General features: G+C 44.3%; 1 protein-coding gene across 1 annotated transcript in view; it reads left to right on the plus strand.

Moving 5' to 3' along the window:
• Window positions 1-14,974, plus strand: part of Adamts17 (ADAM metallopeptidase with thrombospondin type 1 motif 17) — a 292,022-nt gene that overhangs the window by 264,076 nt on the left and 12,972 nt on the right. The window contains exons 20-21 of the mRNA XM_051148701.1: window positions 2,593-2,797; window positions 11,899-12,051. Coding sequence (XP_051004658.1) covers window positions 2,593-2,797; window positions 11,899-12,051 — 358 coding nt within the window. The remainder of the gene's footprint in view (window positions 1-2,592; window positions 2,798-11,898; window positions 12,052-14,974) is intronic.

A 14,974-nucleotide genomic window follows, 5' to 3' on the forward strand; every position in this document is an offset into this window, starting at 1 on the left:
TCACCACAGCAAAGCACAGCAAAGTGACAGCTTTCTCTTTGCTGGACATTCATACCAGGGGACAGAAGTCCTGGGAAAATGGAATCACATCCCTGCAGACTTCCCTAGGCTAGGCATCAGCTGGATGCTCTACCCTTTCTTTAAGCTTTGCAAGCACCAGTAGTTTCCAGCATAATTTCACTGATTAAACCAACTATTAGTTGAAAGTGACAGATTCATTTTAAAAAATAATTGTGAGCCAGGTGGTTGGTGGCACACACCTTTAATCCCAGCACTCAGGCCTCTGTAAGTTCAAGGCCAGCCTGGTCTATAGAGTGAGTTCCAGGACAGCCAGAGCTACACAAAGAAACTGTTTTGTCTTGATAAAACGAAAACCATTATTTCCAAAGTAACATACCAAGATGATATTTATCCAGCATTTCCAGATAACACACAGAGGCAACTTCGAGCATGCAAAAAGGTAGGGTCTACATGCTGTGTGAAGACTATACTTTTTATAAGGGACTTAAGCATCTATAGACATAGGGAGCTGTGGGGGTCCTGAACTCTGTTCCTCAAAGACACAGAGGGATTGCTGCATGGGCTCACAGAGTTAAATGAGTCTCACCTCGGCTTCTACCAAAACCTTCTTGCTCATGACCCCTAGCCCAGTGACTCCAACCCAGATAGTATCCCAAGCCTCCAAAGGCACTATGCATCACCTCCCCTCAGTAGACAGTGGCACTCCATCTGTAGGGACCCATCCCCCAAGAACTGGGCACCTCAGACTGTGGAGCTGCACCCTCACATCTGTCTGGTGTATTCCACTGACAGGCTGTCCCTACCTGACTGCTGAGCCCCACTTCTCTTGCCAATCTCACTTTGACCTTCAGGACCCAGTACAAGCTGCATTTCCCCTGTAGCCAAGCAGTGGCTGCAAATAAGTGCCTGCCATTCCCATTGACAAAGGCTCACAGAGGCTAGCATGCTGAGTGGAGCATCCCAGCTCTGAGGTGTAGATACAACATAAGCCTGACTCAACGTGTATGCATCTGGTTCCACCAGGCTGGGACTGAAAAATCTAACAGTCTCAGTGGTTGTGGGCTAGCCTGCAGCTTCCTGGGACTGCTGGAATGGTTTGTGTCACCCCCTCTGTGCTGTGCTGTGGATTTCTGTGTGTGGCCTGCTTGACACCTTGCCTGGAATGCGCCCCCCTCTGTTAACAAGTGCATGGACTCACAAGCCAGGTGTCTTGTTCCTTGACTTTTGAATAAATGTGGTCAATGTTCCAATTGCTCAAGGATACTAGACCCTGCCTTATCCTCCACAGTGAAGTGCAAGAGGTTAATCCAGAGCCTCCTGATAATTCCTCGTTAGCTGGCATTGTGTCAAAGCGCCGCATGTCACCCTGTCTTCTATGACTTAAAGCATCTGGAAATATGTGTCCTCTTTTTAGTCATCTAATTTGAGATACACTGCATATTCGCCATAAAGTAATTGTGTCAGAAGACTGTAACTCCGACAATGCCATCATTTCAATGACAGCCCGATCATTTTTCCAGACAACTCACAAGTGGTACACACAGGTGATACACACAGGTGGTACACACCTCCTATCAGAGCTCCTAATCAGCTAAAGGGGGAGGATTGAAAGTTCACACCGAGCCTGGGCCATATAGCAAAACACTACATAAGTAAGTAAGTAAATATATATACATATACATGCATACATACACAGCGAAGAGAGCTGGGGTTGCCTCCCTGCTAGAACACTTAGACTAGTATGCACAAGGCCCTGGGTTTAATCCTTAGCATAAAAAGTAGTGAATGGAAGCTAAAAATTCTCAGCATTGTGAATGAGATGAATCTGTAAAAAATGGCTCAGTGGCCCACATCCTGTTCTCTTGGACCTGGCAATGTGCTGGGTTACACAATACAGGGAAACTAAGATGGAGATAAGACTAAAGTTCTATGGTGGGTTGAAGTGCATGCAGCCTCTTTTTAAAGAAAAGTATGTTAAAGTCCTAACACCCAGAAGGCTAAGGTGTGATCTCATTTGGAAATAAGGTCATTACAGACATAATTAATCAATTTTTAAGAGCAGGCTTTGCATCCTAGCACCCACATAACATGCTGAATATGTCCACGAACATCCATAACCCCAGCTCCAGGGGGAGATGGAGGCAGGAGGATGGCTGGTCCTTTCTGGCTTCCAGTCTAGCTCCAACACGTTAGCCCCCAGTTCAGGAAGAGACCCTGCCTCTGGGTGAAAGGAGATGGAGGACAACGATACCTTCTTCTGGCCTCCTCACACACACACACACACCCCAACTTTATGTATATGTGTTCTCGCACATACACATGCACACACATAAATAAATACCTTTTTTTAAAGCTGCTGTTGGGACATGACCTGCTTCTTGTTCACCCTCCATTGAACCAAGTATGTCCACTATACCAAAGAGGCTACCAAACTGGATGACAGCTCCAGTAACTCTGTTCAAAGCTCTAGAGTTGTCTCCAGAGTTGATGACAAAGCTTCCTATATCTGTCTCTTTGCCCGATCACCCACTGCTAGATTATTTTCTCACTGTCCTTTCTCCCTCTGGGCAGGTGGGTGGCCGGTCAGTGGAGCCCCTGCTCAGCAACCTGTGAGAAGGGCGTCCAACACCGCGAGGTGACTTGCATGTACCAGCTACAGAACGGCACCCACGTCACGACTCGGCCCCTCTACTGCTCAGAACCCCGGCCGACACCAGTGCAGAGCTGTGAAGGCCAAGACTGCCTGTCTATCTGGGAGGCCTCAGAGTGGTCCGAGGTGAGTGAGCGTCTGGGCTTGCCACTGAGGCTGACATCATGCAAGGACCTGTAGGCTTTAACCACGGATCCCACTGGGTGCTGTCTGCTCCAGGATATTTGTAATTCACCCCATGATCCACAGTGCTCTTTGGCCCCAAGGCCAGCTCAGAAGTGCACTCCAGCTCCAGCTAAAATAATAATATGGATAAAAACAAACAAACATACATAATATGGTTTTGAGGATGGGTATGGCCACACTAATGGGAAAGTAGTATTTGATTCTATTTCTTGTGCAAATTCCCACTCAGAGATGATAGATGAGCAGATGATAGATAGATAGATAGATAGATAGATAGATAGATAGATAGATATAATACATACATACATACTCACTGACCTTTTTGTTCTGCTTCAGACATGGTTGGATTGTAATAAGGTCAAGCTGAGTTGCCTATTTCAAAGTGTTCCATGCAGAGCCAGGGCAGCCTTCACAGGTTGCATGCGTTGGATGCTACAAGGGATGGCCTTTGGTATGCAAGTCAGAGTTACAAATCTCACATCAAAAGACATGGTGGAAAGAGGTCAATCAAGGCCTAAAGTTTTAAGTAGAAGGGCTGGTCCTGGAAATACTGTTTTATCTTTGGTGATGTCATCTTTCAGGGCTTTGCCTTGACATTGCAATTATGTTGATTGTCTGGATATAAAACAAACAAAAACTAGCTAACTAAAGGGGTGGACTTCCCTTGGGTTCCACCAGACCTGGAGGGGCCTAGGAAGCTTAAGGAGCTAGATCCAAGGCACTCTTCAGTATGGAAAATATTTTTGAAGTTCTCTTTGATTGCCAAACAGAATTGTTTTGAATAAAAAACATTCTGCCCATTCTTAATGAACAGAAAGCCTGCCATCAGCTGCTCTAAACTAAAGTTTGATTTCAGACAAATCTTGAAATGTATTCATTTAGGGACCAGGGTTCTTATCCTGCCCTTTGCAATATTTGATGAAAAGGAGAGAGTTTAAAGTTGTTTGATTTGTTTTCTTATATGCACTTAGGTATCTGGTTTATTATTTGTGGAGATCTTCCTCTGTACTTGAGGTAAAGGTATATGAAGTCCCCCTCCGCTCTTCCCCAGGATAGGTGATCCCTATGGCTTTGGCCATCTTGATTTAAATCAAACAAAATCTGTGCTGTGATCAGATCAAAACCTCCCATTGTCCACTCAGGCTCTTCCATATGGGAAAAATAAAATCTGTTCTTACCTGAAGATCCAAGTCTCATTTCAGCATTGAAGACCACCACATCGGGAGCATGACCCACCAGAACAAGACTTAAAGACATGTCTCTATGCCTATCTCTCTGCACATGCCTGCTCCTAATCCTGAGCCAGTGTCCACACTAGTTCATCTGGTGCTGCCTTCCTAGAACTCAGAATCTAATTGTCCCCCTGAGTTGCCAAAAAAAAACTGGCATTCTGTCCTCTGCTGTGTGCCAATGTGCCTACAACCCTTCTGCTAGGAACTGCCTTCATTTTCTCATGGGAGAATAAACTTAGAAACTTACTCACCCAACAGTATTGATCATGCTCACCATCCACCTCCTCCTCAGCTTCTTCATGACTATTCTATGGAGGATCAAATATCAGAAGGAAATAAGAAGTTGCTGGGAGCCCTTCTGCCCTCAGCTTCTATCCTGAAGGGAAGTAAAGAGAGACAGAGCATCACCATCCTGGTTCCTCCAAAGGCAGCATCCTCCTGCACCCACTCTTCCTCATGGATGAGAGCCTCAAGGGAATGGGCTACTAATCAAAGAGGGTGGATCCAAGCTCTGGTCAAGAAAACAGCTGGACAGAAGTGATTAAAACACCAGAGAGCAGAGGATCCAAAATGGTGGTGTTGACCACACATTGTGTCTGATCAGCAAGATGGAGTCTAGGGACTGGGATGGGAGCTACAGAGCACAAGACATGGAGAGCCATAGGTGAGATGGGCCCACACAGTACAAAACACAGGGGTCTGACCACAAGCCATCCAACTGTCCATGGAGGACTGGTGCCCGGTCCCCAGAGTCTGGACACATACCTGCCTACAAGCTACATTTGCACTCTATATCTCGGACTCTGTATCTGGGACTGAACTGCGGGCCGTGAAGTGCCAGCACCTGTATCTGCTGGCCTAGGGGAGAACCCAGCAGAATGGATGAATCTGACCTCATACCACCATGCCAGTCCACAGAAAGCCCCAGGGTCTGGTGGCTTCAGGCAGGGTCTCCAAAGGCCAGCCAAACTCAGGCTATCAGGTGGTGCCTGGACTCTGACACTCTCTCTCTCTCTCTCTCTCTCTCTCTCTCTCTCTCTCTCTCTCTCTCTGACCCATGGGATACAGAGTACCTGCATCAGTGTCTGCTGGCCTAGAGGGGAGCCCAGAGTGTGGATCTGGGATAGATATGACCTCAGATCACCCCGGCGATCCATGGAGGAATCCAGGACCAAGGCAGGGGCCCTAGTGACTGTGAACACATTCTCCAAAGCCCAGGCAAATACCACAGACTAGTGAGCGAGAGGTACCTGCACTCTTTGGCAAACTGAACCAAGGTCCCAGGACCCTGGTGGCCCAAAGCCCAGCCAAATATAGGATAGCAAGTTGTACCTACACTCTACACTCATTCAGAATGAACTTTGGCTGCAGAGCACAAGCATCAGCCTCTGCTGGCCCAGTGGGGAGCCCAGAGTGTGCAGCAAAGTTCTCCAGAGGTGAACCCGGGTCACCTGCCTGATCCAGGGAAGGGTTCTCATTCTATAGCCACTTACCACAAACTGCTCTCAATGACAAGTGAAGGATACCAGAAACTACCACCCAACATCATAAACAGCAAGATGACTAAAGGTCAGCGTAAAAAAATGCAAACAACAAAAGTCAAAATAATATGGCATCTCCAGAACCCAGTTATCCCAAAGAATTCAACCCTGGAAACTCAAACACAACTGAAACACAAGAAAATGACCTCAAATCCTTCATAATGAAGATACTAATGGAGAAAGCAAATAAACTTTGTAAATAAATACAGGAAGATGCAGCCAAACAGATTGAATACCTTAGAGAGGCCATGATAGAAGCCTATAGAAAGGAAATGAAGAAATCACTGGAAGAATTTCAAGAAAATACAAACAATCAGGTGAAGGAAATCAATAAAATGGCTCAAGATCTGAAGATGAAAATGGAAAAAAATATAAAAACACAGGAAAGCCAGGAAAGAGATAGCTTAGAGAAGAAAACAGGAACAGCAGAGGTAAGCATCACTAACAGAAGGCAAGAGATAGAGGAAAGACTATCGAATGTAGAAGATACAATAGAAGAATTTGAGGCAACCATCAAAGAAAATGTTAAATCTGAAAAATTCCTGACACAAAACATCCAAGAAATCAAAGACCCATGAAAAGATGAAACTTAAGGATAATAAGAATTGAAGAAAGAAAGAAAAAAAAAGAATTGAAGAAAGAAGACACCAGGCTCCAAGGCCCAGAAAATATTTTCAACATGATCATAGAAGAAACTTTCCCCAATTTAAAGAAAGAGATGCATATAAACTTACAAGAGGCCTACAGAATACCAAATAGAATAGACCAGAAAAGAAAATCCTCCCCTCACATAATAAAACACAAAATGTACAAGACAAAGAAAACTATTAAAAGCAGCAAGGAAAAAAGGCCAAGTAACATATTATGGCAAACCTATCAGAGTCACGCCCAACTTTTCATTAGAGACCATAAAAACCAGAAGGGCCTGAGCAGAGGTCTTGCAAACCCTAAGAAACCACAGATGCCAGTCCAGACTACTCTACCCAGCAAAACTTTCAATAACCATAGATGGAGAAAACAAAGTATTCCTTGACAAAAACAAATTCAAACAGTATGTATCCACAAATCTAGTCCTATAGAAGTTACTAGAAGGAAAACTCTAACCCAAACTGCCTAACTACAACTGGGATAACATAAGAAATAGATAGCTTTACTTTAGCAAAACAATAACCAGACAAACACAAAAACACACCACCACAACCAACATCAAAATCAAGGGATGAAACAGCCACTGGTCATTAATCTCTCTCAACATCAATTTGGCCTCAATTCTCCAATAAAAAGACACAGACTAACAGAATGGATACATAAACAAGATTCAACATTCTTCTGCATTCAAGAAACATGTCTCAGCCACAATGATAGATAATACCTCAGGGTAAAAGGCTAGAAAAAGGTCTTCCAAGCAAATGGACACAAGAAGTAAGCTGGCATTCGAATATCTCATCAAAGGAAAATTCAACCAAGATGATGTCACAATTCTGAACATCTATGACCCAAGTACAAGGGCACTTACATTTGTAAAAGAAACATTAATAAAGCTTAAACCACTCATCAGTCCCCACACATTAAGAGTGGGAGACTTCAATACCCTCCTTTCACCAAAGGACAGGTCAATGAAACAGAAGCTAAACTGAGAAATAAGGACACTGACCAATGTCACGAATCACATGGATCTACAGAACTTTTCATCCAAACACAAAAGATTGTACCTTCTTCTCAGCATCTCATGGAACCTTCTCCAAAACTGATCATATAGATCACCAGTAGGTCACAAAGCAAGCCTCAACACATATGAGAAGATTGAAATAATACATTGTATCCTATCAGACCACCATTGACTAAAGCTGGACTTCAATAACAACAGAAATAACAAAAGCCTACACACACATGGAAACTGAACAACTCTCTACTCAATGACAACTGTGTAAGGGAAAAAAGAAAGAAAGAAATTAGGGACATCCTAAAATTCAATGAAAATAAAGGTGCAACATACTCAAAATTATGGGACACCTTGAAACTAAGTGCCCTCATAAAGAGATTGGAAACATTTCATATAGGCAACTTAGCAACACATCTGGAATCCCTAGGGGAAAAAAAGAAGCAGAAACACCCAAGAGGAGTAGATGTCTGCAAATAATCAAACTCAGGGCTGAAATCAATCAATCAGAAACAAAGAAAACAATTCAAAGAATCAGCAAAACTAGGAGCTGGCTCTTTAAAAAAATCAACAAGATAGACAAACCATTATCCAAACTAACGAAAAGACACTATCCAAATCAACAAAATCAGAAATGGAAAGGAAGACATAACAACAGACACTGAAGAAATACAAAGAATCACTAGGTCTTACTTCAAAAGCTATATGCCACAAAAGTTGAAAATCTAAAGGAAATAAGCAATTTTCTTGCCAAAGTTGAGTCAAAATCAGATAAACAAATTATATACTCCTATTTCTCCTACAGAAATAAAGGCAGTCGTCAAAATCCTCCCAATAAAAAACAAACAAACAAAAAGCCCAGGACCAGATGGTTTCAGCAAAGAATTCTACCAGACTTTCAAAGAAGAGCTAATACTGACACTCTTCAGACTACTCCACAAAATAGAAATGGATGGAACATTACCAAATTCATTCTATGAGGCCACAGTCACCTTGATACCTAAAACTCATGAAGACCCAACAAAGAAAGAGAATTTCAGACCAATTTCTCTGATGAACATTGATGCAAAAATACTCAATAAAATACTCACAAACAGAGTCCAAGAACACATCAAAGATATCATTCACCATGACCAAGTAGGCATCATCCCAGGCATGCAGGCATGGTTCAATATACGGTGATCCATCAATGTAATCCACCATAAAAGCAAACTGAAAGAAAAAAAGCCCCACACAATCATCTCCTTAGATGCCAAAAAAGCATTTGACAAAATCCAACACCCGTTTATATTTAAAGTCTTGGAGAGATCAGGGATAAAGGCACATACCTAAACATAATAAAGCCAAGAGCCAACATCAAATTGATGGAGAGAAACTCAAGGAAATTCCACTAAAATCAGGGACTAGACAAGGCTGCCCACTCTCTCCATATCTCTTCAATATAGTACTTGAAGTTCTAGCTAGAGAAATAAGACAACAAAAGAAGATCGAGGGGTTCCACATAGGAAAGGAGGAAGTCAAACTATCCCCATTCTCATATGATAGGATAGTGTACATAAGTGATGCCCAAAATTCTACCAGAGAACTCCTACAGCTGATAAGCACCTTAAGCAAAGTGGCTGGATACAAAATCAACTAAAAAAAAGTCAGTAGCCCTCCTGTGTATAAAGTATATTCATGCTGAGAAAGAAATTAGGGAAAGTACACCCTTCATGATAGCCACAAATAATATAAAGTATCTAGGTATAACTCTAATCAAGCATGTGAAAGACTTGTATGAAAAAAACTTTAAGTCTCTGAAGAAGGAAATTGAAAATGATATCAGAACCTAGAAAGATCTCCCTTGTTCATGGATCGGGAGAATTAACATAGTAAAAATGGCCATCTTACCCAAGGCAATTTACAAATTCAATGCAATCCCTATCAAAATGGCTACACAATTTTTAAAGACATTGAAAGATCAATTCTCAACTTCATATGAAAAAAAAAAAAACCAGAATAGCTAAAACAATCCTGGACAATAAAAGATCCTCCAGAGGAATCTCCATCCTTGATCTCAAGTTGTACTATAGATCAACAGTAATTAAAACATGGTATTGGCATAGCAATAGGCTGGTTGATCAATGGAATCAAATTGAAGACCCAGAAGTAAATATATACACCTATGGACACTTGAATTTTGACAAAAAAGCCAAATCTATACAGTGGAAAAAGGATAGCATCTTCAACAAATGGTGCTGGTCTAACTGGATGTTTACATGTAGAAAAATGCAGTTAGCAAGTCCAAATGGATTAAAGACCTCAACATAAAACCTGATACAATAAATCTGTTAGAAGAAAAAGTAGGGAGGAGCCTTGAACTCATTAACACAGGAGACAACTTCCTGAACAGAACACCAACAGCCCAGGATCTAAGGTCAAGAGCTAATAAATGGAACTTCATGAAACTGAAAAGCTTCTGTAGGGCAAAGGAAACAGTCAACAGCACAAAGTGGCAGCCTCCAGACTGTGAAAAGATCTTCACCAACCCTACATCTGACAAAGGGCTAATATCCAAAATATAAAAAGAACTCAAGAAATTAAAAACCACCAAACCAAATAACCCAATTAAGAAATGGGGTTCAGAGTTAAACAGAATTCTCAACAGAGGAATATCAATATAATGAGAAACACTTAACAAAATGCTCAACAGCCTTAGTCATCAGAGAAATGCAAATCAAAATGACTCTGAGATTCCATCTTACACACTTCAGAATGGCTAAGATTTAAAAAAAAACCTCAAGTGACAGCACATGCTGGCAAGGATGTGGAGAAAGGGGCACACAGCTTTGTTGCTGGTGGGAGTACAAACTTGCACAACCACTTTGAAAATCTATCTGGTGAGATGTCCCTACAGGGCTGGAGAGATGGCTCAGTGGTTAAGGCTCTTGCAGAGGATCCAGATTTGGTTTCCAGCACCCACATGGAGGCTCACAGTTGGCTTTAACTCCAGTTCTAGGGGGATATAATGGCCTCATCTGGACTCAGAAGACATCGTCACATATGTGGGGCACATAATGCACTCAGGCACATCCAGACACATAAGATTTTAAATTAAAAAAAATGTTCACAAGAAGAAGGTAGGTAGGTAACAGTTTAGGATAAGCATCAATAACAGAAAGGTCAAGGATAATGCTTGTCCTCTATATATGTGAGTATTGGTTTTGTTTTGTTTTTTAACATGCTGGAACTTTTAGAACATTGTGTTCAATGTCACTGAGTCACTGCAGTGACGTGCCACAAATGACAAGCTGGGCAAGCCTGAAACTTCTGTGGAATGCAACCTTTAGCCTCCTCCACTTCTATGTGGAAAGGCAGCACTTTTCAGGGAGTGATGCACAGCAATGACGCATTAAAGGGGGTGGGGCCCCCTGAACTGTGGTCTGTATTCCTTCTGCAAACTGGCTAAAGGCTGCAGACCCTCTGCTCACTGGCCAACTTGTCACTCTTGTCAGTTATGATCTCCCAAAGGTAACAAGTCCTCTCTGTCTGGGCTTCCCTCTATTTTGAGAGAGACGTGGAAGTGCCCTCACCAGACAGTGAAATCTGCCTTCCCACAGTGGAGTGATCCAGAGGATAGGATCAGGACATGTCCCAGAGCGCACAGTGTTTCTGTGTCCTGTCAACACCTTTGACTCTTGTCATTCCTTCCTTTTTGTTTTCATTGTTTTTTGTTTTTCTTTATTTTTGTTTATTATTTGTTGTTTGTTTGTTGTTTTTCTCTGTCTCTCTGTCTCTGTCTGTCTGTCTGTGTCTCTCTCTCTGTCTCTGTCTGTCTGTCTGTCTGTGTGTCTCTCTCTCTCCTGACTCTGCAGACCAGGCTAGCCTCAAACTCAGAGACCCACCTGCCTCTTGTCTCCCAAGTGCTGGGATCAAAAGCGTGTGCCACCAGTGCCTGCTTTTTGTCATTCCTTCTGTTGCATGAGGACACTGCAGTCTTGAGCTCTTGAGGGCTTGGTCATCATTTGTGGTCCCTCAGGCCCTGCCTAGATGCCCTCTGGGAGCTGTTTCTTGCAGCGTTTTCTAATAACTGAACTAAACTACTGTGTGGAGTGTTACCCTCTCCATCCTTGGCATCCACACTGAAATTCTGCAAGCTTGCTTTATGAGGAACACCCATGGCTTCCAGCTGTTGACTCCTTTTCTGATGGAGATCTGTGCCTTGAATATCTGGAGGCCAGCTGGCTCAGCTGCCTTTGCTGCTGGAGCCTCACCTGGCTCCCGCTGGCCCTGCTTCTCCTGCCAGGTCATGTTACACTTGCCCTTTGAACTCCTGTCCTGCATTGATCTTTTAGACCTGGCCACTGGCCATGAAATTCCAGTCCTCTCATTTGACCACCTGGGTACCATGAGTTCTTCTGAGTCTTGACTCCGGTACCCATTACTGCCACTGGCTGGGGTCCCCTGGGGGAGTAAGGAGACTGTGAAGAACATAAATTTGAGGATGGATTATGTCACATCATAGCGTCTGCGGCCCACTCTGGGCCTGACACACAATACGGACTTCAGTGGCTTTAATGGACCTGAACTGACTAGGATGTATTCAAATACCCATGCTATGTCTTGCAGTGCTCTGCCAACTGTGGCAAAGGGATCCAGAAACGGACTGTGACATGCACCAACTCCCAAGGGAAGTGTGATGCATCCACAAGGCCGAAAGCCGAGGAAGCGTGTGAAGACTACTCCGGCTGCTATGAGTGGAAAACCGGGGACTGGTCTAAGGTGAGAGCAGTATGCTAGGTTTCCATCCTGCTGGAGATCATAGTGAGGCAAGGTCACTCCTCAGTGGGTGCTGTACTCACTATGGACCCTGCGTACATGTAGCCTAAAGTGCACAGTGGATGTTCCTCACCAGCCTGGCTGCCCTTAGCAGCATGCCAGTGGTATCCCAGCAAACAGCCATGAACCTAACCACATAGCTACCCATCATGAAAGCCTCACAAATCTGGGGGCTAGGTTGAGGCAGACCCATTTCAAGGCCTGTGACGTGCCATTCATTTCTTAGAGAAGAGCCTAGGGGATGCAGGGTAGAGAAGGCAGTTCTTTGAGATGTCAGAGAACTGTGGAATTGGCACCTCAAGAGTTAGGGAAGGCTCAAAGGCAATTGAATGTTTCTATAGATGATGCTTCTTCGTGAAAACTGGCTGTGTACAGTTTCCCTCGTGACCTCAGTGCTGGGGAAGTAGAAATCAGTGGATCCTTGGGGCTTGTTGCCAATCAGCCTCTCTAGCCAAATCAGTGTGTTCCGTGCCAGTGAGAACCCGGTCCAACAAAAAAGGTTGGTGGCAGGTGAGGCACAACACCTGCGGTTGTCTCTGGCACATCCATGTGCACCTGCATACACACCTGTAGACTGTACCAAGGCTACCCAGTATAGGTTTTTGATTTTGTTTTTTGTTTTTTATTCTTTGCTGTTTGACCCATGGTCAGTTTAAATGATTCATATTTCCTGGGGACTGAGGTCCATGTGATTACCAGCTTGTAGATTGTTCCGAGACCCTTGTCACAGAGACGCTCGGTATCTCATGAATACAGAGAGTATGTTCACTTCCTTCCTTATGGTCTCAGCAACTGAAAACCTCTCCACACACCTGGTGTCTCCACCCAAGAAGCCCAGAGGCCCTGTGTTTTCTTGGCCTATAGTCAACACCATAAAAACTTCAGAATCAGTCGCTAATGTCTAAAAATGTTTTTAAATGGTACCTGAAATTCTGGGTTAGGTTTCACCATAAAACCTGGCAATATGTCCCAGACAGGCTGTTTGGTTCTGCCTCTGGCTTCTGGGAGGAGGAGTAGCCTGTCCCCTGGAAAGCTGTACCTCCAGGTCCAGGAACCTGCAGAAATGCTGATGCTGTCCCCAGGCTGTGTCAGAGCTCAGACTTTCCAAAAACTTCCAGTCAAAACAACCCAGCATCCCCTGATATGCCAAAACAAACAAACAAAACAAAACAAAAAATGCAGCCTGTAGGTAAATGTGAATTTGGAGAATACCAAAAGAGCTTCCTAATTTTTGACAAATTCTGGGCAAAGAATCAGAATTAAGACCATAGGGTCACTCCCCAGCCCCAAACCAAATGGCTACACCCCAGAAGTTCAGCACGGAGCTACCAGGATGGATCTCAAGTCAAAGAAATCTAACCTCAAATCTATGTCAAAAGAACTCTGCATCCCTGAGAAGCTATGGGCACTGAGTGGAGACAGTAAGCCCTAGATTTAGTGCTCTGACTCTCCACACATCTCTCTCTCTCTCTCTCTCTCTCTCTCTCTCTCTCTGCCCGCCCCCCCTCTGTCTTCCTCCCTCCATCCCTCCCTACCCCCCCCCCCATCCTTAGTCTTGATCTTCCAACATGGGAATCACAAAGGCTGTCCTTGCCTGTTCCTCAAAGATGTCCATGCACTCCAAGGTGTAGATGAGGACCCCACTCTTAGACAAACTAAGCTCAGCTGTCTAGAACACAGCACTCAGTCTGCACTGTTGGGGCTACAGGGAGTGAGACTGTTGTCCTCCAACCTGACTTGACTTCATTGGTCAAGCCTCCCTGAGTGAGGCCAGCTAGACCCAGCCAGAGCTGGATTGCTGGACCCCTATGGCCATAGGTAGTCCTGGTCAGAAGGCCAGGAGGCAGAGGTGAGTTTTAGAGCCACACAAGCCTGTCTGCTATTAGGGGCTCGTTTCTTCTCTGTTATGTATCCTGTGTCTCACGCCCCCAAGCTTCTCTAGCCATCTCTCCTCTCATTCACTCATTCTCCTCACGCCTCTCATTCAGAAAAGGAGATGGAGGCCATTTAGCCTCTTGTCAACAGTCTCCTGGCAGAGTCCAAGCTCTTGGACCCCAATATGGTGCTCTGAGCACGTGGTGTCTTTGGGAGTCCAAGGACTGGTACCTGTTTGCCATAGAGTGCTACAGTCCATTATCGGCCCAAGGCTTACATTTCTGAGCCCTTCTGGTTTGGGGAATAGAGTGGGCACTTTTGTTTTTTAGGAACTTTGAATTTCTGGCACAGATAGTATCAAAGTGCCAAGGGCAATTAGAAATAGCACAAGAAAAGATCATGGAGTACTGTGCATCTCTGCCAACTCACTGATCATGTGACTTCTTCTTCGTTCCCTCACCACCTGAGGATGCCAACACAATATCCCTCAAACTTGAAGGTCCTCACCTTCCGGGCTCAAGAGGCAAAGCTTTGGGTCAGGTGTTCTTCCTAGCCATGCCTTGGCGGATGAATGTTCCCTGGCTTTTCAGTTGTACATAGCCAGCTTGGCCAGTTGTCCCTGGCATTAAGAATGAGGATCCATAGACCATAATGACCTCCCCAGATCTTGGCCACTCTACGGGTTAAGTGGCTGTGTGGCTGTGTGGCTGTGTGGCTGTGCCAGAGTCAGCTACCCCAACCCAGCCACAGCATTTCTGGCCAGAGCACTGCCAGCCAACAGCCCTACAGTGATTTAACTCCGTACATCAAGCCAGATCTCACAGGAGGTTTGCTGTGCCATGCAGATCAGATCCCAGAGACGCTGAAATTATGTGTATGCAGGGTAGGATGGGAACAAAGTGGAACTGAAGGAGCTCAGAAATCACTCAAGAGCCACCCCAGAAGCTGTTCACCCCACTACCTTCTCTGATGCTGCCATCACTTGGGGGGG

This window comes from Acomys russatus, chromosome 7 (assembly GCF_903995435.1).
Source record: "Acomys russatus chromosome 7, mAcoRus1.1, whole genome shotgun sequence".
Classification (NCBI taxonomy): Eukaryota; Metazoa; Chordata; class Mammalia; order Rodentia; family Muridae; genus Acomys; species Acomys russatus.